Source organism: Hippocampus guttulatus, chromosome 16 (assembly GCF_054856545.1).
Source record: "Hippocampus guttulatus isolate MCC_2025c chromosome 16, RoL_Hgut_1.0, whole genome shotgun sequence".
Lineage (NCBI taxonomy): Eukaryota > Metazoa > Chordata > Actinopteri > Syngnathiformes > Syngnathidae > Hippocampus > Hippocampus guttulatus.
In genome coordinates this window covers 11,672,183-11,697,777 of record NC_141276.1, presented here as the reverse complement: position 1 = coordinate 11,697,777, position 25,595 = coordinate 11,672,183, and the positions used below count along the sequence as shown (strand labels likewise).

At 41.6% G+C, this 25,595-nt stretch overlaps 3 protein-coding genes across 3 annotated transcripts; 1 reads left to right on the top strand and 2 right to left on the bottom strand.

The window, feature by feature from the left end:
• Window positions 1-777: 777 nt before the first annotated feature.
• Window positions 778-3,471, bottom strand: rps2 (ribosomal protein S2). The gene is made up of 7 exons (XM_086133744.1): window positions 3,408-3,471; window positions 2,986-3,123; window positions 2,802-2,891; window positions 2,260-2,367; window positions 1,841-2,174; window positions 1,008-1,099; window positions 778-904 (listed from the first exon to the last, which is right to left on the bottom strand). Exons 2-7 carry the CDS (start codon window positions 3,118-3,120, stop codon window positions 827-829), a joined length of 837 nt encoding a protein of 278 aa, XP_085989870.1. The 5' UTR covers window positions 3,121-3,123; window positions 3,408-3,471; the 3' UTR covers window positions 778-826.
• A 550-nt stretch (window positions 3,472-4,021) lies between these two features.
• On the bottom strand, window positions 4,022-8,508 carry rnf151 (ring finger protein 151). Its single transcript, XM_086134135.1, has 5 exons — window positions 7,755-8,508; window positions 6,756-6,884; window positions 5,238-5,407; window positions 5,069-5,165; window positions 4,022-4,606 (listed from the first exon to the last, which is right to left on the bottom strand). The coding sequence occupies exons 2-5, from the start codon at window positions 6,756-6,758 to the stop codon at window positions 4,145-4,147; spliced, it is 732 nt and encodes a 243-aa protein (XP_085990261.1). The 5' UTR covers window positions 6,759-6,884; window positions 7,755-8,508; the 3' UTR covers window positions 4,022-4,144.
• A 72-nt stretch (window positions 8,509-8,580) lies between these two features.
• tbl3 (transducin beta like 3) lies at window positions 8,581-25,310 on the top strand. The gene is made up of 23 exons (XM_086133670.1): window positions 8,581-8,739; window positions 8,840-8,891; window positions 9,012-9,107; window positions 9,183-9,230; window positions 9,331-9,472; window positions 9,578-9,662; window positions 9,742-9,912; window positions 10,105-10,180; window positions 10,261-10,357; window positions 10,443-10,663; window positions 11,221-11,362; window positions 12,593-12,651; window positions 12,751-12,857; window positions 14,640-14,775; window positions 17,416-17,655; window positions 17,780-17,850; window positions 18,116-18,272; window positions 19,521-19,579; window positions 20,238-20,341; window positions 21,645-21,716; window positions 22,185-22,343; window positions 23,032-23,125; window positions 24,704-25,310. The coding sequence occupies exons 1-23, from the start codon at window positions 8,708-8,710 to the stop codon at window positions 25,047-25,049; spliced, it is 2,766 nt and encodes a 921-aa protein (XP_085989796.1). The 5' UTR covers window positions 8,581-8,707; the 3' UTR covers window positions 25,050-25,310.
• Window positions 25,311-25,595: the final 285 nt, after the last annotated feature.

The following is a 25,595-nucleotide window of genomic DNA, read 5'->3' as shown; positions in this document are numbered from 1 at the left end:
GCCATTCATGAAAGTTACTCAAGTACTATACAGATGTATCAAACGGTAACACTGATTAACAATTAATTTTTTTCTAAATTTGATGCAAGTAAACTTTCCTAGATATTTTTGTGCCGTTTCTAAATCTGCATTGTAAATTTTCTCCAGAAAATCCTATTTTTGTAATAAAATACAAATATATTTTGTAATATTTATGAATTACGGGAACACAATTTTTTTGAAATATAGCAATAAAACACATGGCAAAAGCCATATTGCACAAACATTTGTAGGTCAAACCTCTAAACAATGACTTTCAAAAATCCAGTTTTCAATGTATTTTTTAAAATCAGCATCAAAAATGATTGACACATAACCACCTTGATTGAAATTTGCTGTTCACTGGCGACATCTCCATGAAAGTGGACTGGACTACTGAAACTGGATAGTTACCGTGGTGAAGCTGAAATTAAGAGCATTCGGACAATTTTAATTTAAAAAGGTAACTCAATGATTCAGCGATTATCCAAAATAATTTGCTAATTCATTAGCGGTTCATAAAATGGATGGCTCAGTTGTCAACCAAGTGTTGCAATTATTGTCTATAATTCCTCAGGAGTATAATTTTCCAAAGCAGCATACATTGTGGTTTTGTAGGAATGTTGTAGACGTGACGATTTGAAAATGTCATGACTTTCAGAGAACTATAGTAACAACATGGCTTTTGAATGTTTCCTACATTAATCTCAGTTTGTAATAAAAGTTTTTCGTATCAGTGACAGACAAGGCAGAAGGATGTGATGTTTTCCCCAGAACTTTTATTTCAACAGTTCGGCTCTACAAAAGTTTAGGTTGCCGCCTGGACAGCCTGGCCTCTCTGCACCGACACTCTGGTGTGGGTCTTGGCTAGATGGTCAGTGAACTCCTGAAGGGGAAAAAAAACAAAACAAAAAACGATTGATCAGAGTACAGCCAATTTTACTTTTAGCTTGAAGAGTTTGCAATGAAAGGAGTGTGAGCATTCAGACCTGGTAAGGAGACTTGGTGAAGACGGTCTCCTTCCAGAGGTCAGGAGTCAGGTAGCTGTAAGTCTTGGAGATGGCATCAAATGTGGCCTTGGCTGGAAGAGCGAGAAGAATTCATTTCTATAACACGCATCTAAAAAGTTTCCCCGCAGCAAATTATTTGGAGAAAATGTTGAGCGTCAATAAGAGGACCAGAAGAGACCCCACTGAGAGTCACCCGGAAATGAATTACACACACGCCTTTTTCTGTATCTCCAGTTAACGACAACTGCACCACGGGCAGAGGTGAAGCTGGGCAGAGCAAGGAGAAAGATGAGCTCGACACCCAAACCAAGTGTTCCAAGTGACAGTGGTAACTGATCAGACAAGTACGGTAATCCAACATGTGAGCTGTAGGCCATCATTAGCCCAATTTGTTGTCTCCAATTGTGACCACTAAACTGTGACAGCAACTAAAACATTGAACGTTTGTGTTCAAACACACCCAAAAATTTACATGTATACAACGCAAATGTCAGTTAGCTTCTTGCTCACAATTCAGAACTCCATTGGTGAAGCCAGTTGGACTATCACCAAATGTTTCAATTCTTTGCAATATTTGCTATTATATTGCTGTATGGTTTTATAAGGCATAACACTAGTGCAGCCCCCGCCCCAAAAAATCCTAACAAATCTGTTTTTTGAGGGGGTTGCAGAGAACAGCTTCAAGAGGGAATGGCAATTCGTGAGCCTGGTCACTGAACGAATTGTAAACTTGAAAGTCAAGACACCACTGTAAATGGAAGATCACAGTTTCCCCCAGCGATAAGCGAGAATTCATTGCCGTCAAATATTACCAAAGTTGCCAAGTGTGGCAGTGCAGCCCCTGGCGGATGTGTAGCAGTCATCGATTCCGGCCATCATGAGCAGCTTCTTGGGCACAGGAGCCGACACGATACCGGTACCACGGGGCGCTGGGATAAGCCGCACCAGCACGGAGCCACAACGGCCCGTCACCTTGCAGGGAACCGTGTGGGGCTTGCCGATCTTGTTACCCCAATAGCCCCTCCTGACAGGCACGATGGAGAGCTTGGCCAGGATGATGGCGCCTCGAATGGCGGTGGCCACCTCCTTGGAGCACTTGACTCCCAGGCCCACGTGGCCGTTATAGTCACCGATGGCAACGAAGGCCTGTGAACACGAGACATGCTCACAGCTATAGCTCCACTGTGGGGAAAGTCACATCCCGAATGGACATCAGGTAAGAGGAATTCACCTTAAATCTGGTGCGCTGACCAGCCCTGGTCTGCTTCTGGACAGGCATGATCTTCAGCACCTCATCTTTCAGCCCGGAGCCCAAGAAAAAGTCGATGATTTCAGACTCCTGCAAAGTAAAAAAAATACATGGTGTATGACTGAAACCGCCACATAACAGCAGATTATAAATCAGAATTGTATTACAAATTTTCTATGCCTTTTATGCTTAGAGATTTTGAGTTCAAATACATTTACAATACCCCCTCAAAAATACACACATGCTGTCATTACAAGCCATGTAATTGCACATGAAATGTTGCATAAGGAGGGTTTTACATACTACCCTCCCAAACGTTTGGAAAAAAATATCTGAGATTTTACATATTTGGGCCAAAAATTGATTCAATTGTAAATGGTACCCAATCAAATGATCGTGGTAGACCCAATCGTGAAGTTCAAATCTTATTACAAGGCCACAAATTTAGATTTTTCTTCGTTACTCTTATAGCAAGCACGAAAAGTAACAGTTTATTTGATAAAGTAACCTTACACAGAACTTACTTTGATGGGGAGAGAGTACAGATAGATCTCCTCCAGGGACTTGATCTTCATGTCCTTAACCAGGCGGCCAAGCTTGGTGACTGGGATCCACTATAAGGGAAATATTAAAATGATAACGTCTTCTTCGTGTGTCTTGATATAAGTGAGTGCCTTTTAAACGGGTAGGAACAAGTGATCCACTCACTTCCTTGTCCTCGGCCTTGCCTCCCCGGGCACCGCGGCCTCTTCCACGGCCTCTGCCGCGTCCGCGGCCCCGACCGCGACCACCAGGGCCAAAACCTCCGCGAAAACCTCCCCTACCACCGGCGTCGTCCGCCATTTGCTGTGGAATAAAACGCTAGACATTACTCTAAGAATAAAGACGAACGCGTTCTGCATGACTTTGTAGTATCCGGCATTCCAGTTACAAAAGCACACGAGTTTCGCCGCCATATTCGGAAATAAGGACTACACAAATTATGTATTAAAACCGTCAATAATATCATCGGTTTCAGTAAAAAATAAGTCTTTACGTTGTATTTTAGCAGCCAGCGATAGGACTGAGATGAGTATGTGCAAGATTTGGGCGGATTATGCGTCCAAATGTGTGAACTTGCGCCTACTTACGTGATCGTTATTACAGGAAGAAGGTCTGGTGAAAGGCCCAATGGTTTTTATGCACACGAAACATCGCGATGTTTAGAAATAAGATCTCGCCCTATACTGCCTCGCAGTGGCAACCTTTCCCTACAAGGCGTACATAAATTACAGTATTTTATGTGTGTGTGAATATATTTTTTAAAATATACAGTATATATATTATATACTGTATATATATATATACACACACACACACAAAACGACAAAACATTTCAATTACTTTGAAAGAAAAATATTGCATGTTCTTTGTATGTACAGAACAAGAAAGGCCCATTTGTCTTAAAAATTGTTCACAAATCTGTGTTAATCAGCACTTCTTTTTTGAGGCGATAATCCATCCATCCATCCATCTCACAGGTGTGGATAATCAAGAAGCTGATAAGACAGTACGATGATTGCACAGATGTGCCTTTGGCTGCCCACGTAAAAAGCCATTAACATTTTCATTTGATGAACTAACCTTACACGGAACTTTCTTTAACGACTGAAACAAATGTTTCCAAAAGGATACATTCTTCGACACATGTACTGTATTTCCCTGTTTCCTTTATTTTCCCCTCAAAAAAATCCAACCAATAAACAACAGTTGTACATCCTTGTTTTATTTACAATATGTAACAAATTCACTCAATATAATGTGATGATAAACCTACCTGCATATTCCCACACACATCAATGAAATAAACAAATTGTTCCCTCGACTGTCAGCCTTCACTGCTGAATCTGGCTCCTGTGGATCTGGAGCTGCCCTCTCCCAAGTCCTCCTCCGCCTTGTGCAGCTCATCCATCGCCTGTAGACTTTCGCATATCAGCCCAATTTGCCTCTTCATGTGTGCCATGGTGTTCTGCATCTTTCTCATCTTCTTCTGCAGGGCGGCGGCGATGGTCCCGTGGTTCCTGCACTTGGCCTGGTACTGAAGTTTGAGCTGCATGTAGCAGTTGTGCTGAGCCCGCGTCCGGTGGGAGAGCACGGTGCCGCAGCCCATGTGGCACGGCTGGAGCCAATGCTCACAGTGGCGCGCGTGGGTCTCCAGGTCGCGGCGGAGGAGCTGCGCCCGGCACCCGGGGTACGGGCAAGGGACCAACTCGAACAAGCAGTTCAGGCTGTGACAGTACTGCTCCGAGAGGGCGAATGTCGCTGCGCAGCCACGGATCTCGTTCTTACACTGTAAAAGACATAACATAACAAAATAAGTGGATTTTTTAAAATAGAGAAATAACATAAATAACTACTTCTAATTGGTTGTCACTATTTTCCATGAATGGTTGCTTCAAACACCATTTGTAATACTGTGTATAACAATAAAATCCATTGCAATTGTTTTTTTTATATCAGGAAAATAGCACATTCCATTATATTTTATCAAACCATATACAGTAGTAAAGACCAAAGTGAATAGAATGTAAAGAATTTTGTCAATCCAATCCAATCAATTTTTATTACCTAGTCCACTTTATTATATGCCGTATTAAGTAATTTATCAAACAAAATGGCAAGTCATAATCACAATGGAGAAAAGAAATCTACTTTCACATAAACCACATTTGAACAACTTTCTCCAACTAATTCAGGAATGAACTACAGCAAATATGTGATGCAGAGCATACAGTCTCTTTATAAGGCCAACCTTTATCTTCATGCGTCCTATGGACTTGCTGAGTTTGAACATGACAAAGATCATGCATGCGTTAATCGGCTTTCGGCAGCAGGGGCAGGTCTCTTGTCTGACAAGGACAAACAACAGTGACTCAATAATTGCTTTGAAACGTTTGGCAGTACCCCATGTTTGGTTGTACCTCTTGAGCCACTGTAAAATGCACTTTTTGCAGAAGACGTGGTGGCACGCCGCTCGAACGGGGCACCGCAAGACCCCCTGGCATATAGTGCAGATGAGATCATAGTCGGGGGTGTCCACAAACTGCTCCACGTCATAGCCGCCGCTCTGCGATGGCACGTCTGCATCCGTCTGGACAGTGACAACATCAATGGGGAGAGAAGAGGAAAATGTACCAAAAGATTTTAGGGAGATATTTCCATCCAAGTTTTCTTCGATTTACACCTGAGATACACATCACAAAAGCTCAGGGGTGGCACTACACAGGGGATAGGGAGCGCTATAGTCTCATTAAAAAATCCGTGAAGCCCCAATTAAGCCACTCCAGCATTTTATTTGATATATATATATATATATATATATATATATATATATATATTATATATATATATATATATATATATATATATATATATATATTATATATATATATATATATATATATATATATATATTTTATATATATATTTTTTTTTTCAACACCCCTTTGAATCGGTCAAACCTCCTTTTGCCCTGGGAGAGAAAGACCCTGGTGCTGTCCCTGACAAAACTTAATCAGAAAACTGGTCAACAGCAAATTTTAATCAGAGATGGGTTTATGTGACCTTAAACATATTTTTGGCGCTGACTTCAAAAATGTATATTTTTTTTCTAGTGTATCAAAATGTTTTAGATAATTTTATGCTTTTGTTTTTAAATTTGACCAATACCAACTTGCACAATACGAATTTTACCATACATTGTAATTTATATCCGATGTGCTCGAGTTAAAAAATTAAAAATTAAAAAACGAGGACAGATTAAGAATCAGCAGAAAAAAGAAATTTTTACTTGCATCTCAGATCTAAGTAGAGACATATTGACCAGTCATTTTGCTTGCTGTTCTTTCGTTCTCACGCAATGGTCTATTCCATCTTCTTACTGCTCATGTGCAGACTTGATTCACGAAAAAGTGGCAAAACAAATATGAATTTGAACCATTTATACTTGGATTTCAATTGCTCAACTTGAATAAATACATTAACATCAGAACATGAAGCACATACAGTAATTCCAATAAGTACTGTTTATCTTGAATTATTGTATTGAAAACCTGAATCTGAATAGCATTATTTGAAATTGAATCTTAGTTTGGAAAGCACTGAAACTTGAAAGTAAGTCTTAGGTTTCTCATCCCTGGTCTACATTAGAATTTTCAATACAAAGGCTGAATGTCAAAAGTGCTCTGTCAATCACCAACGTTCTTCCTTACATTATAAGACATGTGCATTTATAAGTGTACAATATACTTGTGACATATGTTGTTTGAAGAATGATGCTCATCCTTAGTTGATTACAAGAGCCTCTTAAAAATAATGATAGGAAATCACAAAAACGTGACTGGTTGTATTTAGCCAGAATTAAATTGAATGTGAGGTTCGGGGAATGTTCATAATATCAACAATAAAACGCCGGTTTAAAAATTCTCTTCGAAACTCACCATGTTGTTCGTTTCCACTATCCCTTATGGTTCCATTCCAGGAGAGCAGCTTCACTCCACATCCACTCACGTCACGGCGTTGCGGTCACACCCGTGTTATCACGACAAAACATACATACGTGAACATTCCTGACACACCATGAGGGAGGAACCGTGTGAGCCCGGCATACAAATGACAACAGTGAGCAGTCAATGGTGGCAGCCTGCCCTCATTTTGATGCGCGTCCTTTCCTTTCCCTGTTGTTCTAGCACCAAGCAAACTTTGTTAGCGAAGGACGATTGACCGCGGTTTTAGACCATCCCCATTTTAGGTGTCTTCACAAGGCGAATGACCAATTTGTGCATGTAACATCATCAATTCAGAGTTCACTCTGGTTCCATTCCAGGAGAGCAACTTCACTCCACATCAATTCAGAGTTCAACCTGAATTGATGATGTTACATGCATCTGGATCTAATTTGTGTCCATGACAAATTGTGTTTCAGACACATTTTAGTTATTCCATTATATTGTGAGGTAAAAAAGCTTCACTTTTGGCATGTGTAAAACTTTTGGATTACATTTAACAGATAACCAAACATACACCTGTTAGAACGCTGTAGATTAATCCTGAAATACACTTGACCAACCAGAACGTTGAGTGGATTTACTGTGATTTTCAACAAAACAACCAGAGAAAAATGGATACAAACAAAAACTAAAACTACAAACAAAGCCTTACTGCTTCGTGGCAAATATTGTCACCCAGGCATTTATTCCAAGTATTGCATTTATTTTACTTAAGTATTGCATTACAGCGCTTCTTAAATTAATTTGAAATTTGACACATTCCTTCTGCTGGGGTGGCAATCGTTGCATGGAAGGAGCCAGACTTTTCAGGAACATCTCATCCACTTATTATTATTATTATTATTAATGTTGAAATCAGAACGTAGACGAAAAAAAGGAACCAAGAATGAAAAGTATGGAATACAGTAGTAGTCACTGAGAAAAGCATACCATGCGCTGGGACAATTTCTTGTGCGGTTCATGCCCCTTGGTCCTCTGTGCCCCCCTGCCCTACGTTGGTACAGTACTCGCCTCTCGCATCGCAGTGCGGTCAGGCCAGCCTCCACTCGCAAAATTGAAGTCAAGACAGCCGCCGCAGCGATTGTTAATACTGTGCATTACGGTAATCTGCCGCCAGAGAGCGCTGTTGGCCACCTTCAAAATAACAGCTATCCCACTAATGCATGCACATCAGTGGTTTGGATTTCAAATATTGTTATAAATTAACCTCTCAGCGGTCAGGCAACGATGAGTTCACCCAGGGAGAATAAAAACTCTCTCAGGATAGCACCAAGAAACGTTCTGAAGTTGAGATAGAAACATGAAATTTCGTTACTGTATCCCAGAACCAGATCAGGGAACAGTTCTAGGCCACCCCAGTTATCCAACCACAGTACTTTCGTAAGGATCTGATGTTGCATTTCAAAATAAAAGGCGTATGAAATATGCAGTTTTGAAATTTACAGTTGAATTAAGAATAAATAAATACGTTTTCGTTATGCCACAACCAGGCTACCTCGAGGGCACACAAGGCCATCCACTATCCAACCAAAACACTCTAATTACGTTCTGACATTGTATTCGTCTCTCTCTATTTCACGCGGTCCCTGTCATGGTTGCAAGAGTTATCATAAAATACCGGGTGCCCACAAATAGCAGCGATACTTTTTGCCTCCATCTCCTCACAACACGCCCAACAACTCCAGCAACGTCGCTTGAATATGACGTTTTACCATCCCACCCAAATCAGCTCAGTGTCGTCTGATGACGTACAACCTTTGCGACCCACCTATCAACATGCGGGAAAGACGTGTTGACTGTAACCAACATGCGGCCTCATAAATCATCAATTTCAAGGAACGCGTTCGATAGAGCATAAAGTTTAGGTTTGTGTCGCAAACATCATGGCGAATATCAACCTTCACTTCAAAACAAAGTAAGTTTGACTCCGGTCGCACAAACTGGTGGCTCAACGAGCTCAAGCTAAGCTAATTGTAGCAAGGACTCACTGTCTTCGACAATTCTGTCTTTTACAGTTATGCGGTTTCTAGTAAGATTGAGCCTTTCTACAAAGGAGGCAAAGTGCAGGTATAGTGTCAAGTTGTTTATTCAAATGTTAATATTTATTTTCAAGAAGCGTAAACAGTGTTTTACAAATAACACCAGTCAAATCAGCGAATTGCCCCTTTTGCTTTCTTTCTTTGACAGGTCAGCAAAGATGAAAAATACATATTTTGCACGTGTGGCTCTCGTATCAATGTTCTGGAGATCAGCACAGGAAAGATCGTCCACAGCATTGAGCATGTAAGGCCAAAACCCCTTGCAGTTACAGCGCTGTGATTTGACATTTTTTTTCTCACTTCTATCTCATTTGTGTAGGATGATCAAGAAGACATCACATCATTCGCGCTAAGCTGGGATGATGAGGTAAGCCTGCATGCTTTTTTTCTCAGTGAGCTGAAGCAAAACCAATGTTTTTGGTTGTGTTGAAGTGTTCGTTGCGTACCTGTTTCGTGTCCTTCCACAGATGCTAGTAACAGCCAGCAGAGCGCTCCTCCTGAAGCAGTGGGACTGGAGAAAAGTGCAGTGTACTCGCACCTGGAAGGCCATTCACACAGTTCCTATAGCCAGTATGACTTTTGACTGCACCTCCACGCTCTTGGCCACAGGTCCGCATTAATAAAAAAAAAAAAATGTTATTTTTGTTGTTGCACTCATTTGCCCATTTTCAAAAGTCATTGTACAGTTTACATCACGTCTACATTTGCTTTTAGGTGGCTGTGACGGCACTATCAAGCTCTGGGATGTGGTGAAGCAATACTGCACTCATAACCTTAAAGGCTCTTCTGGTGTTGTACAGTAAGTGTGAAATGTGCCTTCATGTCATTAACGCATGAACTCAGTAGCAACAAGTATAACATCAATCTTATGTGTGCAGCCTGGTGGAGTTCCACCCAGACATCAGCCGTCTGCAGCTCTTCTCATCCTCCCTGGACTGCGGCATCCGACTGTGGGATCTGCACACCAGCCAGTGTGTGTGTGTGCTTAAGAGCCACTACAGCGCCGTCACTTCCCTCAGCTTCAGCCTTGACGGTGATACCATGATCAGGTATAAATGTTCAATGTGTAGAAATATATAGTCCGATCATGTGCCTTGTCACTCATTCCGTATTGAAAGCAGCTTTGGGGAAAACAGTTGCTGTTTAAAACAAGAAAACAGCGAAGAAAATGGGATTAAAAGTGTGAGGTGATGAATATTTTTTTGAAATTGTCTTTCAAATAAGAATTTGTGATTATATAGTTCAGGGAGAGATAAGATCTGCACGGTGTGGGATCTGAAAAGCCGAACCGCTAAGAGAACTGTACCCGTCTATGAGGTAAGCTATTGGATGTTAAAAATATATATGTTATTTGTATTGTGTCATCTGTTGATCTAGAAATTATCATTTGTATGCAGGCTGTGGAGGGTGTTGTGATCCTGCCTGTGAAAAAAGACCTCTCGAAAATAGGAGTCCAGAACAGAGACTTACATTTCATCACAGCTGGCAGCAAAGGTTCAGCTTTGACTTGGTCCTAAATGTCCTAACAGTCTATTTCTACATTCCGTTGCATTAAAGTCTTTCCAACTGACCCATGCAGGCCTATTGAGAGTGTGGGAGGCTAGCACGGCCCGCTGTGTTTACAGCCAGGCCCTCCCACCCAAGTTCGGCCCTTCCTCGGAGGATGAGGAGGAGACGGAAGACGACCCCCGCAGTCTAACGTACTTGCTTCACCTGCCTGAATCTGGCAGGCTGGCCACTGTCACTGCGGAGCACAACATAGTGCTCTACCAGCTGCCCGCTCTCAGCACGCAGCAACAGGTGAGTCATGAACGTCATGGATCTGGATACTTAAGTTTATCAATTAGGTCTAGAAACATATGCAAGTGGTGCACAAATTGTGCCTTTCAGACTTTGGTGCTCAGGATATTAATCCAGTATGTCGTGTGAGGTTTTGCTGTCAAATATTTTGTGGTTGTTTTCTACCCGTCATATTGTCGACCTAATTTCTTCAAATGGTTATTAAAATAACCCCACACCCCATTGGTTTTGACTAGTAACCCACAGTGGATATAAAAAGTCTACACACCCCTGTTTCAGCATCAGGTCTTTGTGAACACATTTTCGTTTTGTTTGAATTTGTCGCGGAACTTCAACCTAAGGCAAGGTTGGAGGGAACTATGACCAGTTAGTCTTCCCACAAAGCTTCCAGGCTTCAGCAAGAAATTAAATATCAGGAGAGGCCAACTAGAACAACGGAACTATATTTGATGTTAATAATCAAATCAAATTCTTGATTCACCTTTTACATGACTGAATTTAGTTCCACAAGTCATTAAAGTCTGGGCCACTCGTCTAATTTGAGTTATTTCCCACAGTTTGTGGGCTACAGTGACCAGGTGCTGGACGTGAAATTCCTGGGTCAAAACGACAGCCACATTGTGGTGGCCACCAACAGCTGCCAGCTCAAAGTGTTCGAGCTGCTCACCAACACCTGCCAGATCCTCTACGGGCACTCGGGTGAGTCGCCAGCAGATGGCAGCGTGTTCTTGCACATTGAGCTGCAGGAAAACGTGAGGCTGTGCACTGAAAGCACATACTGTACATCATGCATGCATCAGAATTTGAACAAAGAAATGCAACTGCATTAAGATTTATTCAATGACCTTGATTAGAGCAGCTTCAAGTCCATCTACCAGTGTGCTCTTTGTCACCACTACATGTAGTAAGAAAGTTCCTCATCAGGATTATTATTGTTGACAAAAAATGAACAAAGTAACTACAATTGAAATTGGGGGAAAAAAAAGTTTTCCATCAAAAAAATAGTTTTTATTAACTAAAATTACATTTTTGCAAACTACCTAAAATGAAATGTAATTGATGGTAGCCCTCTGTTAATTCAAGAAAATGCCCCAATGGTCACAGAAATAACTATTTAAAATGAATATTAACCAGTAAAAATCTGATATTGATTTTCAATTGTGGTTCAACAGAATTATTAAAAAAAATAAAAACAACACCAAACTTGTCAAACAGCCCTGGACAAAAATTATGGTACCCATAGGAAAGATTGTAAATAATTTGAGTCAGTCTGTCTGCTCTTGTAAAGGGTGACAATTAGTCACGGTGCTGTTTGGTGACATGGTGTGTACCACACTGCACAAGGACCAGGGGAAGCAAAGGAGCGTGTCGTCATTGAGTTGATTTTAATTATACTTATTTTTGACTGGACCAGCTTTATGACAGCTGTACAGAACAAGGAACGTCGAATAGTTCTTTCGGAATTTAGTTGACTCATTATGTGTCACTTAGAAGTGGCCATAGCCTTTGTACTGGCCGCTGTCCCGGCACGCACAGCGAGTTGACGCATTTTATATGGCTACTCTTCTCAACCGAGTCATCAATGAATTAGACACAAATCTCAAGGCACTACTGTTTGTTTTACTTGCATTATGTTTTTATTAACTTGGAACTTTGAACTACTACTATTTCCCATTTCCTGGTACTGTAATTTAATTGTAAGGATAGTGCCGTTAGAGTGGAAATATGATGTAACAAAGCTTGACGGGGTTTTCATAGATGACTCTGATGATCCAGATCCTGCTGTACCTGTAAGAGGGATCACATTTACTATTTTACGCAACATTGGTCATAAGAGTGAAGACAATGCTTTGATGATGTGATGACTGACTACTGAATGAGCAGGTTGAAGGAATGTTAACCTTTCATATCACATTTCCTTCATCACAGATACTGTCCTGTCATTGGACGTGTTTACAAAAGGCTTTGTCTTTGCAAGCTGCGCAAAGGTGAGCACACATGCCTGCGCCTTTCACAGTGACTCTTTCCCAGCAAGTAATGCCCTCGATGGTAACGAGCACTTGTCCTGTGGTATATCCATTACACAGGACAGATCAGTGCGTGTGTGGCACATGGATGCTGACAGCGGTCGCGTCCGCTGTGTGGCCTACAGCTCCAGCCACACAAACGCTGTGGGCTCCATTTCCTGTTCCAGGTAACACTCAGCACCGTTTCGCACCGTGCTCCAAATAATTACACATGATGGAGGAATTCAACATTTGAGCTTCAAATATGATCGGGATAAAAGGAGAAAAAGTCAGCTTGTATCCACCATCTTTCCCTGATCCCAACCCGATTGAGGACCGAGAAATCCATGAGGGTTGATGGCAGTATACCTCAAAACATTAACTCTGTTCGTCAATCATCATAGTTCAGCGTCTGTCAGAGAAATGTGGAGTTCCTTGCGTGTTGAACTGTTTTTCAAACTGTTGTGCATAATAATTGGCATGATTGTATTTTGAAAAACAACGCCGTTGTCAGCATTAGTCGTATTTATTTTTACATATGTGTATGTTGCGGAGCCTAACGTCATTGTGGATGATAAGGAAAAAAATGCAGTGTGAATCCCAGAGACGCGCGGTGTCAAAATCATTTTCATACCAGTAGTGATGGTTTCCCTCAGAAGGCAGTTGATTGTGCGAACCACGTAAACATATGTCATATTATCACATATACACCAAATCCCATATAGTTCTATTGTTGGTATATATCTTGTTGACACCATCTTAAGTTCCATCTTAAGGAAACATGGTATTTCCTTCCACTGCTATGCAGATGGTTGTCAGATCTATGTCCCACTAAGCAAAAAAAGACGCTTTCTCATGAAGGCCACTTTTATCCTGCCTGGAGGAAATCAAAACCTGGATGGCACAACATTTCTTGAATTTCAATGAAAAGAAGACAAGTGGTAATGTTTTGTCTCGGTGGCATCCCATCCTGTCGACTTGGGCCCCCTGGCTCCTTATCTTGAGTCAAACAGTCTCAAACTTGGGTCTTAAACTGGACAATGATTTTAAACTGGACCTGCAAATTGGTGCCATTGTTAAATCCAGCTTCTTTTATCTTGGGCAGCTGGCTAAAGTAAAACCTCGTCCTTCTCATGAGCACTTTGAAACAGTAATTCATGCCTTTGTCACATCCCGGCTGGATTACTATAATGCACTTTACTTTGGAGTCAGCCAATCCTCCATTAAGCCTCTCCAGTTGGTCCAGAATGCTGCTGCTTGTCTCTTGACTGGTACTCGTTAGAGGGAGCACATTACTCCTACTCTGGCATTACTTCACTGGCTCCCTATACATTTTAGAGTTATTTTTAAGATCCTATATTTGTTTTCAAATATTTAAATGGCCTCGCTCCACCTTACCTCTCTGAGCTCCTCCGCCCCTACACACCTACACGCCTCAGGTCTGCAGACCAGGAATTATTATAAGTACCAAGAACTAAGCGGAGGCTCAGAAGGGATCCAGCATTTTCCGTTGCTGGACCCACTCTTTGGAATGACCTCCCACTGAACATTCGGCAAACCCCCCTCGCTGCCCATCTTTAAAACTCGTCTCAAAACTCATTTGTATTCTTTGGCTTTTGACTCAGCATGACACAGACTTGATTTTAGTTTTACTGTTTTTGTCCACAAATTGAATCGGAAATCAGAAGTCAAGAAAAATTGTAGCAATCAAATATGAACTTTTGGTCCTTAAATGTTAAGGAGGCAGTTCGGTACAAAACAACAAATCAATTCAGCAAGAAACATAAATACAAAAAGTTAATTTGCTTTTGTTGGTCATGTAAGATTCTGTAACACCTGTAGAGTAGATAATGCAGGAAAATGAGCATTCATCCTCCCCTTATGCGTTCCAAATAATTTGCTACACGGTGTAGACACGTTTCGATCCAAAATGACACGTTTTTCATTCAGGCATGTTTGTGTGTGCGCAGGTTGAAAACGTCCTTCATTGTTTCCGGCAGTCACGACTGCACACTTAAGGTGTGGGATCTCCCTGCAGACTTAACTGCCACAGACACAGACTTGCACCAGCTGGCTGCACGTGCCACGGCAAAGGCACACGATAAGGTACGGCAACAATTATGGACTTGAAGAACGAGAAAAAAATTGTGACAACAAAATTACTTTCCATTATGCTTGGATTACCATACTTCCACAACCATACGGCGCACCGTATTAGAAGGTGCGGTGTCATTTACGGCTGCTATTTCTGTACAGTATTAAACAAGACGCAGGCATGGTAAAAGGCATGCTAGCGTATGTTTTAAAGGCAGTGGGAGCTAAACCGAGTTCAGTTGTTCATTATTTAAGTATTTAACAATGTATTCACGTTATTTTTTGATCAATCCTCATCTTAAAATCCATCAAAGTCCAAAATGAAGAGCCGGGCAAGTTCACAATCAAACACGCCAGGTTCCCTCGCGTCATTGTCACAGTCAGTCTTGTTGACAGGCAGCTCCTCAGTAATGATGCTGGCTTTTGCGTAAACTCGAACAACAGTGCAAGCAAACACGTAAGCCGAAGCATCGACAATCCCAATGGCCCGGCGCTGCCTCCCTGTTTTAGTAAAGCTGTGTTCACCAACACTCCCACGCCGTTCGCAGCTTCACTCTGGCCGTTTCGATCCATTACCATGGCCACTAAACACAACAGTGAAAAATGACTTCACGCACCCTGTTGTGCGTATCGCTACCCTGCTTGTCCCCTTCTTCTCTACAGTGCGGTTCATTGGGATGTCGGTAGTGAGCGGCACCTCACCCATGTTGGTGATGTGGTTGGGCTGAATTTGTTTGTTGGCATTCTATTTGTTGTATTTCAAAATGCAAAATATGCTAGTCCTTCATCACTTGTCTTAGCCCAATTGCGTATGTCGGAACATGGGGATTGGTTGAGAGAGCAGTCGTTAATGGAAGCCAAGTGAGGCCGGCAGGGCCGCAAAATAAAGGATTAAAATCTCCAAGAAAGCTGTAGGAGCGGAAGATGGCCAGCTTTTGCCTGTAATCCGCTGGATGTTGCTGCGCCACGGTAGTCCTTGCTTGGACAAATAGATGGTACCCATTTTGGAGAAAATGTAAGACATTTTTTGTGAGTCTTGTGGTTGTGAAAATACGGTATTTATTGAAGTGGTAGGTGTGTTTTTGCTTCGACGCCCTGAAGTTGAGTTGGCCTCTTGTGTGTAGCAATTATAATTTTTCAGCCCTGCAAACCATTCAGATTAATTGGCATTCACCTAATTATTCTTTGGCTTGTCTGGCTAATAGTTCTGCGGTTCTGGGTTCAACTGCAGCTTCGGGCGTTCAAATGTGGAGTGTACATTTTGTCCCTATGCGTGTGTGAGGTTTCTATCCCTCCCTTTTCCAAAACATGCTTCTTAACTTGATTGAAGACTTGGAAGTGTCCATAATTGTGAATATGAGTGCGAAAGGTAGTTTGCCTATAGATGCCCTGTGATTGACTGGTGGGCAGTCCAAAGTCAGCTGGGCCACACACACACACACGCGCGCGCACACACACACAAAAACGATACCACCACTTCATTGAAACATTTTCCGGAAAAAGCTTATTAAATGATCTGACTCAGATTTAATGTCAGTCTGAATGTGACTGCTTCGTTCTGAACAGAACCACATCCCCAATGAATAAGGGTGTGCACACTTATGCAACGGCAATATCCTAGTTGTCTATTTTTATGTCTTCTTTAAATTAGTTTTTTTTTAACATTTATTTTAAGTCGGACAGGTTGTAGGTCACTAGGGTGGAAAGAGTTTTAAAATTATTTTTCTTGGTCTTTTTTATTTATTTTTTGCCACCACAGGAATCTAGCATTTCAACCGGGGTGTGTAGACCTTTTCAATTCATTGCCATAGCGAAAGAAGAAGAATACAGTAAACAGAATTTCAGAGTAGGCGTTTTGGGGGTTTATTTTAAGATAAACTGACAATCTCAAGTCAAGTGGCATTATCAGACCTGCTTGCAACAGTGGATTTCTTAATAAAGCACAATATCAAATATGCCAACTATAGAGTCATTTGGAGGTAGAAAATCTGTAATTGCAACATTACAAATATCGTGCATCTCATGTGAAAACTATTTGCTCAATCTAGCCTTTTCCAGCCATTGTATTGAAATGCCACTCAGTGACGTTTCAATATCCACCCCAGTGAGAATTTGTGGGAAAAAAGGTGTTGCATTATCACTTGAATGATATTTGAGTCAAAAGAGCTAAATCCTTTCTTGACTAATTCCTTTCACTCAACAATGTGTCATTTGTTGTCCGTGGTTTCGCGTTTTAAAATTCCACTCTCAGGAAAGAACTTGATATTTAATTCCGTAGAAATTCTTTTGTCCTCTCCCCTCGATGTTCTGCGTTAAAAAATAAAAACACCTTCATCACATGGAATCTTGCTTGGTGACATTGCCAAGTTCATTTCTTCTCAAGAGTTGACAGTGCTGTTGAGAGAAAAGAAATGAGAAATTCGACACTGTAATTTGAACATAACAGGCCAAACAAATGAGTGAACACAATGTTTTTGTTGTGTAAAAAAATCTGCTGTTGTGTAAAAAAAAAAAACAAAAAAAAACTTTTTTTTTTAAACTTCCTCATTTGGTCATTGAACATGCAAGGAGTGTCACTTATGCTGAGACAAGTTTGAATGCATAGAAAAGAGCATCACAATCCTAAATTTTGTCACGACTCTGTCTTTCCAGGATATCAACAGCGTGGCCATTTCTCCCAACGACAAGCTGCTGGCTTCTGGCTCGCAGGACCGCACGGCCAAGCTGTGGTCACTGGCGGGGGAGTCGACCATAGAATTACTGGGAGTATTTCGGGGACACCGGCGCGGCATCTGGTCCGTGTGCTTCTCGCCTGTCGACCAGGTGCTGGCCACCTCCTCTGCTGACGGCACATCTAAGCTGTGGACCCTACAGGACTTCAGCTGTCTTAAGGTGGGCCATGGGATACTTGCACACTACTTATGAAAATGAGAGTAGTGCAGATGAACATGTTGTTAAATTTGAACATGTTATATTGCGTTTCAAAGTAGAAAATACATTCTGCTGTTTTAATTAGACATTCGAGGGGCACGACGCATCTGTGTTGAAGGTTGTCTTTGTGAGCCGAGGCACTCAGCTACTAAGCAGGTAAATTCAACGGTTTTGCCCAGTTTGTCGAAATACATGCAGATAACCAACAATTATGTTCTATGAACAGCAAAAAATACATATCTTAATTTGACAACAATCAAGCTTTCAATACAAATCTTGAAAGAAATAACTGCTAAATGTTAATATTGAATATTAACACGGCGTTTAAAATTGTGATTATTAATTTAACTTTTTGAGCTGGGCGGATTTAGATTTTTCCTACTCTCTAATAATAGCAATTTTACCGATGCTACCTCTGCAGCGGCTCTGACGGTTTGGTGAAGCTTTGGACCATCAAGACCAATGAGTGTGTGAAGACGCTTGACGCCCACCAGGACAAGGTTTGGGGGCTCCATGCCAGCAGGAAAGACGACAAGATGGTCACCGGCTCGGCCGACTCCAACATCACTGTGTGGATGGTGAGGGATGACAAATAGATACTGTATAAAAATTATACGGTAATAAAAAATTGTCATCCTGCTTTACAACTAGCTTTAGCATTAGCTAGCTAGCTAACTTCCCCACCAAACAGATAGATAGATGTACCATCTCACAGTCTTCCCTAACCCGCTTTAGCATGAGCTAGTGAGCTAACTAGCTAACATGATAGGTTTTCATTACATGAATGTACTTCACGTTTAGCCAGCAGGATTGAATACACAATTCGGACTCTGTGGCATAGCCCATTTAAAAAAAGAAAAGAAAAAAAATCGTCCATTTTTATATTTATTTCAGTTTTCAAGTGACCCATTTTCAAGAACGCTATCTTTACATGAACAAAACAACTCTAACCTGCCGCATGAGCACATACCTAAAATATGGCTCAACACCTTCAAATTGGTGCCAAAACCAAAGTCACCACAAGTGAAAGGCACGGAACGGTCTTAATCTTGGTGTGTTTGTGAAGGCGTATGTGTTTGTGCATAATTAATTGTCTGTTCGTTTTAATGTCAGGCGCTCAGGCTAGTGTCTGTTTACATTTACTTCAAGTTGGCATTTTCATCTGTGGCTGGTTTCTGATATGAAGCTATCACATTTCAACCCATTTTCTCTGGTTACTCAACAATGTGAGAACCGGGTCATATGGAAGAAAATATCGGTATCTAAGAAAATGAAGAGGATTGGCTAAGCCATGTATAGGTGGTCCTCAGTTTATGACGGAGATCCATTTTACTTAGCTACGCTCAAGAGAACTAAAGTCAATTCTATTGTCTATAAACATCCTTCCTTTTTTACAGTTATTGACAACATAGTGTCTTAAATGAAGCTGTTTTGGAAAATGTGATGAAAACTGAGGCAGATGAACAGAAGGACATTTTATTTGGAACAAAATTATTTTGTGTTTGGTTATCAAAACTATTAAAAAAAACATTACCATTAAATCTAATTTCAAAATGTATTTTTTTTAATCAATCATTCACTTTATCGGTTGTTAAATTTGCCCCAAATCTGTTCTGGTCTACAGTAAATAATTGTATGAAAAACACATCTCGGCCATTATAAAAATTAAAGAGTTTGCCTTTTTGTGATGAAGTATCAATAATAAAAAAAAGTCACACCACAATTTAGAGGTCCAGCAATATTTGACTTTTCCATGCAAATGTTCTTGTAAAGAGACTTTGTCAATACAGTATGCAGAATTAATGTCGTCTTATGTCCATTACCAGGATGTGACGGAGATCGAGCTGGCAGAGGAACAGGCTAAGCAGGAGGATCAGATCTTGAAGTAAGTCACCAGGCCACACAAACTTTTGCTTCATAAAAATTGTAAACAACCTGCTCCACAGTTGAGCAAAGAGTGCTGCTTTTGGAATCAAGGGTCATGCTCGTCTTTTGACAGTGACAACACCTCGGGCTGGGAAGTAGACAGGTTGCCTGCGTGCTTAGCAATCACGCATGTCATGGTTTCGTAAGGGGAAGCCTTTTTTTAGACGAAGCGGACAATGTGTCTATATCAACTTTCGGAGGTAGAATTACTTCCTGGTCTTGCTTTAGCGTCGGTTCACATTAATCTCTAGACATTGGACATAACGTTGTATAAAGATGGAAAAAGCTGAAGCACCAGGAGAAGCAATAATATATATGACATGATATTGTGTAACTGGTTTGAGTGTGTTTTTGTACCTTTAATAGTGAATGTCATTAGTTGATTTAATGAGATGATAAATTGCAAAGATCAAAATCTGTGCGAGTGACTTCAAGTACTTCAGACTTTCTCTTTCAGAGCAATGCCCCCCCCCACACACACACACACAACTGTCTGTTCTGTGGACAGAAACCCGATTTGAAAAACAGTTGAGCAGTGGTTCATACTCAATGGAATGCGATCAGAAAAATCTGGCTTGTTGAAATGCTGTTCTGTTTGCCTCCCCGTTTATGTGAAGGCAACAGGAGTTGTCCAACCTGCTCCATGAGAAGAAATACCTGAAAGCGCTCGGCCTCGCCATCTCGTTGGACCAGCCTCGCACTGTACTGTCTGTAATTAAAGGTACTTAACCCTTTCTTGATCTTGCACATGTAAAAAAAAAAACAAAACTGAAATGCATTCAATTCCAGACTCGAGACCACAATCTTTTTTTCAGTTTCCTTTCGTTTCATTCGTCTCAGCCTTATGGTTTTCCTGCTTTCTCCAACACAGGCATGTTGTTCGACCATTGCGGTTGAAGGCTGCCCTCTTTTTCACTCTGCCATAGTTTCCTCATTGTTCTACTTTGGACTTGCGCCCAGTTCCATTCATACTACAGTGGATTTGTAATCCATTTCTAATCCGCTTATGCTCACAAGGGTCGCGGGACAATGCTGGGGGCTATGCCAGATGTCTTTGAGCAGTAGGCGGGGTGCACCCTGAACTGGTTGCCAGCCAATCACAGGGCACACAGAGACGAACAACCATCCGCGCTCACACTCACACCTAGGGACAGTTTAGAGTATTCCACTAACCTCCCACGCATGTTTTTGGAATGTGGGAGGAAACCGGAGTACCCGGAGAAAACCCACGCAGGCATCGTGAGAACATGCAAATTCCACACAGGAAGGGCGGAGCCATCCACCTCGGCACTGCGAGATCGACACACTAGCCAGTCGAACACCGGGCCGCCCATCCATCCATCGGGCGGCATTTGAAATCCAATTGCCGAAAACTATGCCAGTTAAGACAACTATTCATCAGCATGCACGGTCATGTGTTACCCAGGCAAAAAATATGCAACGAAATTGTGTACATTGGTCGCTCCATTGCTATAAGTGGAAAAGTTAGTGCAACGTCTCGACGTTCCATCATTCTGCTCCGATAATAGAAAAACAATCGAAAAGGGTATTTTCACCTATATATAATTATTCACTTGCCAGTCTGTCATCCCTTATTGTTGATGTCTGGTTTGTTGACAAGGTGATACTGAAACAAGTAAAGTTGTTTGTTTTGGCCTTTGACAAGAGTGGACCGGGAGCAACGCGGAAAAGAGAGAAATATTGAGGCCGTAGTTGTGCCTCAGTGGTCATTTATGCTCAAAGATGAGTTGACGTTATATATTTCGTGACACCCTGTACTTAGAGAAAGTACTTGCAGGATGTGACGGTCACATTAGGAACAATCTGGTTCCACAGGTTCCTGCATCGTACTGAGACAGACCTTTATGTTCTGCTTTATTGTCTCACCTCATTTAAACGCATGTTGAATAACGTGGCGTTATGCAACAATGTGCGAATGGCTAACATGACACATGGGCTCATTTGGAGAATATGGAAAGGTCCTCCTTTGTTGTGATGTAATGTTAAACTTCTGTTCCTTACAGCAATCTGTCAAACGGAAGACAGTAGCGAACTTCTGGAGAAGACAGTTTTGAAGCTTCGCGTGGATCAGAAAGGTAACCGGAGATGAGTGCAACATCATCCATGATCTTACCATGAACCCGTTTATTGCAGTTCTCTGTCTCACTTGCTTCTCTCCAAATAAAAAAGGCACAGCGTGGTGTATTTGTCACTCTGTCGAAGTTTACTGTAAAGTGACCCCGAAAAACAAACAGATATTGAACATAATATATTTATTCACCAAAATATTCGGACACACCGTATAATTCTGCAGTGACAAAAGTCCACTAGCATAACATCACGACCACCACAGACAAGCTAACAGAAGTTAGCATAGATGTTACACTTATTCTAAACCTTCGAACAACTACTACTTTGACAGACCAGAGTGTGTCGTCCCTAATATTATCATATTTTGTTGCATTCATCAGTTAGCAAAGACTAGCACAATTTAACAGGAATGTATGATTTGTAAGTTGTGGAGTCAAGTAGATTGTCCCCTTTGCTGGTGTCGTCTTTCTCAGAGTCGCTGCTGCGTTTCTGTGGGGTGTGGAACACGAATGCCCGGAATTGCCTGGATGCCCAGGTGGTCCTCAAGGTGCTGCTCACCCACGTCCCACCTGAGGAGCTCCTACAGTACCAGGGCGCCCGCACCGTCCTTGAGGGCCTCATACCATACACAGGTCAGGAAATTTCCAGCGGCAGCCCGTGCATTGGGTAGCTGGGCCTTCAGTTGGGACAAACCTCTCAAGACTGTCACTATCGCATCACAAACCATCAAATGCAAGTCAGGTGGGCGAGAGGAGAAGTGGCAGTAAAACAGGCCAAAATCCCTATGTCAAATAGTGAGGCAGGGCAAGGGTCCAGTTGCATACTAGATGTCTTAAATCGAGATGTAAACATTACTATCGACATAGCTGCTCTGATTTCCACAGGTGAGGCATTCCGTCGTTCTCGAGCTCGATTCGAGACTGCATGCTCTCGTTTACTTTATTTTTTTCCATAGTTGAGCAAACAAATGTAGTTCACATTGCAATACAAATGCGAATGTGGCAATCTGAGTGAATAAATAAAGTGAGCTGAGATGAGGAAGGAGGAGTTCTCGGCTCTTGGAACGATTTTGAATTTGTGCAGGCAGCGAAACACACGATCGCATTGTTTCCAAAGGAGCTAAGGTAATCAGCAGGGATACCGGGCTTATCAGTTAAAATACAATACATCTTTCTTTATTTACCGGTTTCTTCCTCTGTAAGGTGGCACTCACATGCACTCAAGTATGCTTTGATGGAAACTTGGCAGAACAAAGTGAAACCACATGATAGAGTATGTGCAAGATACAATATCACATGAAGGCTTTTTCCCCATCCTTAGAGAGACACATGCAGAGGATTGGCCGTCTGCTGCAGGCGTCCATGTTCCTGAACTACATGTGGCAGAAGATGAGGGTCGCCGGAGCACCAACCAGGTGAGGGATGCTTGTCTTTGCCATGAAATCTGAAAGTCAAGGCTACTGGCTTACAAGTAGACAATACAGGAAATGCATGTAATTTACCCCCTCGGAATTCTAGTTACGTCAATGAATAACATACCCGTTGCAAAATACATCAATCTATTGAGCACTCTGGTATAGAAGCCAACCCCCCAATTACATAAGTATATAAAAGAGAGCTTTTTTCCCAAACCGAAGCCACACATTGTTCCAGATCCTTTGATGCCCTCTCAGATGTACAGTACTTGACTTAGCCTGACGGCCACAGTAGTATGACTCAGGTAGTGTTGATCGATGTCTGGAGGAGCGAGACAGTTGGCTAACTTAACTAAAGCTCAAGCTGAACTTTGGCAGTTCCACGGAGCACAGAGACAATATGCCCTAAGTATCGATGGATGTTCTCCTTTTGTCACCATAGTATGCAAATTTTTCTTAGCCCGTCTATGGTGTTTCCCATTTAAAGCTAGCGAACTGATGGTAAGCTTATGAAGATGGCAGTGTGTGTTGAACTTACTTTGAATTAATTAATTATGCCAAATGAATGACTTAAAGCAAGAACACTGCCTCTTATTTGGAGAACTGTCAAATAAACCGAACATAAAAAGTCTGCACACCTTCGTTCAGATGCCAGGATTTTGTGACTTAAAAATTCTTCCATCATTGATGTGGCCTATAAAACTCAATTGAATAAATGCCTCTGATTTACCCCACTTAAAGTTTGTCTGCTCATTAGTTTTCTTCGAGGTGTTTATTTTATTTTATTTATTTTTTTGCTTTTTAGCTGAAGCCTGAAGGTCTTGTGCTAACACTGACTGCTTTTTTTTTTTTTTTTAGCTGAACTGGGGTTAGTCAAGGTGGAGGGAAATACGACCAGTTCCAAATAACAATCATTATTAGCACAAACATTTGCACCCGCACATCTCACGTGATGGAAAAAAATTTATAGCATAGCTGATATAATAATAATAATAATAGATTTTATTTATAAGCGCCTTTCAAGACACCCAAGGACACTTTACAATAACAAAAAACACAAAATAATACGGGTTGAGCAGCGGCAGCCAAAACGCGCCAGCGTTCACTCAACCCAAAAGTCAAAGGACTTTGCGTAAAGTGGTCCAAAATACACAATGAAAATATTTGAAAATGGGTCAAATTTGGTACTTCCGTTGGATTTACAAATGTGTATTTTCATCGAGGAAAATGGTGGCTTGAAAGCGTTTGTCATAATAGATGGATATAGAATAGTAATGGGACAGTGGAGCGTGAAACAGACCTGAGAACTGTCTGCGTACCCACCACAACGGCACATTTCCATCGAAACATGCACCTGTTGGTCTTTGAAAGAGTCTTTCGGGGTGACTTTGTTATGAACTGATTACGGTTATACACAGAAAAGATTCGGTCAAACAGTCTTTCAGTTCCCTGTTGGTGGACAAACAAATACCGGTCAGGTGATCAAAATCTATCTGTGCTCAGAAATGTATGTAACTGCTGTTCTTTTCACAAATATGGCATTTGAGTGTAATCCAAATGTCCCGTCTTCTCTACTAGCATGAGGCAAGATGAAGAAATGGACACTGCACCTCTTGCCTCTGAACCCGTGTTTATGATCGACAAAGAGGGTGGAAAGGGCAGCGGCGAAGACAATCATGATGAGGGTGATAGCGGAAACGATGGAGATCCAAATTGTTCCACTGAAGAGGAGGAAGAGGATGATGACGACGAGCAGGTGAGCACCACCAAGAAAGCCACCACGAATGGGAACCACCATCCGGAGAGTGACGCGAGTACTGAGGAGGAAGACCAGGAAGAACAGGAGCGGTATCAAATGACAGTGAACGCTGCAAGAAGTCTCCCAATTTCCTCTTTCCCACAAGGCTCCGCTCTCACGAGCTGACCGACGCAATGAAATTCTCATCCACACCTGCGGTCAACTTTTTTTCATTAGTGACAGCGATCCATTCAGGAATGCTTTGTTGTTTACACACAGCAGAAAGAAGCAACAACGACTAACAGTGGTTTTGTTCTGCTCGATCGACCGGCTCTTCCGCAGTCAAGCGAGACGCTGTTTTTCCGTTTCTTTGTTGTGACTACGAAATAAATATGTGCTTGGTTCTGCTTTCTAATTAAAATGAAACAAGTCGTATTTTAATCCGAACGGATTAGTGTGTTGAAATGTTCTTCATCTATAACATGACCACAGAAACGTGACATCTTTTCATGACTGCGCATCCTTTGTGTCTCTTACGCAGCTGGCCTGGGATCAAACACAAAAAAGGTTCATGACACAACCCCAGCCAATCTAGTTTACATACTGCTCAACATATTTGACTTTTGTGCATCTGATGTTTAATTGGGCAAGAAGGTTTTCAAAACAATGCCAGGAAAAGTAATGTAATTATGGGACCAGTCCTCGTATAGTACTTCACATATCTGACAGCTG

Bases quoted from the DNA above. Each gene is read 5' to 3' on its own strand.
- rnf151 (XM_086134135.1), bottom strand. The intron at 5,166-5,237 runs GTACAACCAAAC...TGTCCTTGTCAG, and splicing joins ATTTTACAGTGGCTCAAGAG to ACAAGAGACCTGCCCCTGCT. The intron at 4,607-5,068 runs GTTGGCCTTATA...TGTCTTTTACAG, and splicing joins TAGGACGCATGAAGATAAAG to TGTAAGAACGAGATCCGTGG.
- tbl3 (XM_086133670.1), top strand. From the start codon at position 8,708: ATGGCGAATATCAACCTTCACTTCAAAACAAA. The intron at 18,273-19,520 runs GTGAGGGATGAC...GTCCATTACCAG, and splicing joins CCAACATCACTGTGTGGATG to GATGTGACGGAGATCGAGCT. The intron at 22,344-23,031 runs GTCAGGAAATTT...CCCCATCCTTAG, and splicing joins GGGCCTCATACCATACACAG to AGAGACACATGCAGAGGATT.
- rps2 (XM_086133744.1), bottom strand. From the start codon at position 3,120: ATGGCGGACGACGCCGGTGGTAGGGGAGGTTTTCGCGGAGGTTTTGGC. The intron at 1,100-1,840 runs GTAATATTTGAC...TCGCTCTTCCAG, and splicing joins TGCCACACTTGGCAACTTTG to CCAAGGCCACATTTGATGCC. The intron at 905-1,007 runs GTCTGAATGCTC...TTTCCCCTTCAG, and splicing joins TCACCAAGTCTCCTTACCAG to GAGTTCACTGACCATCTAGC.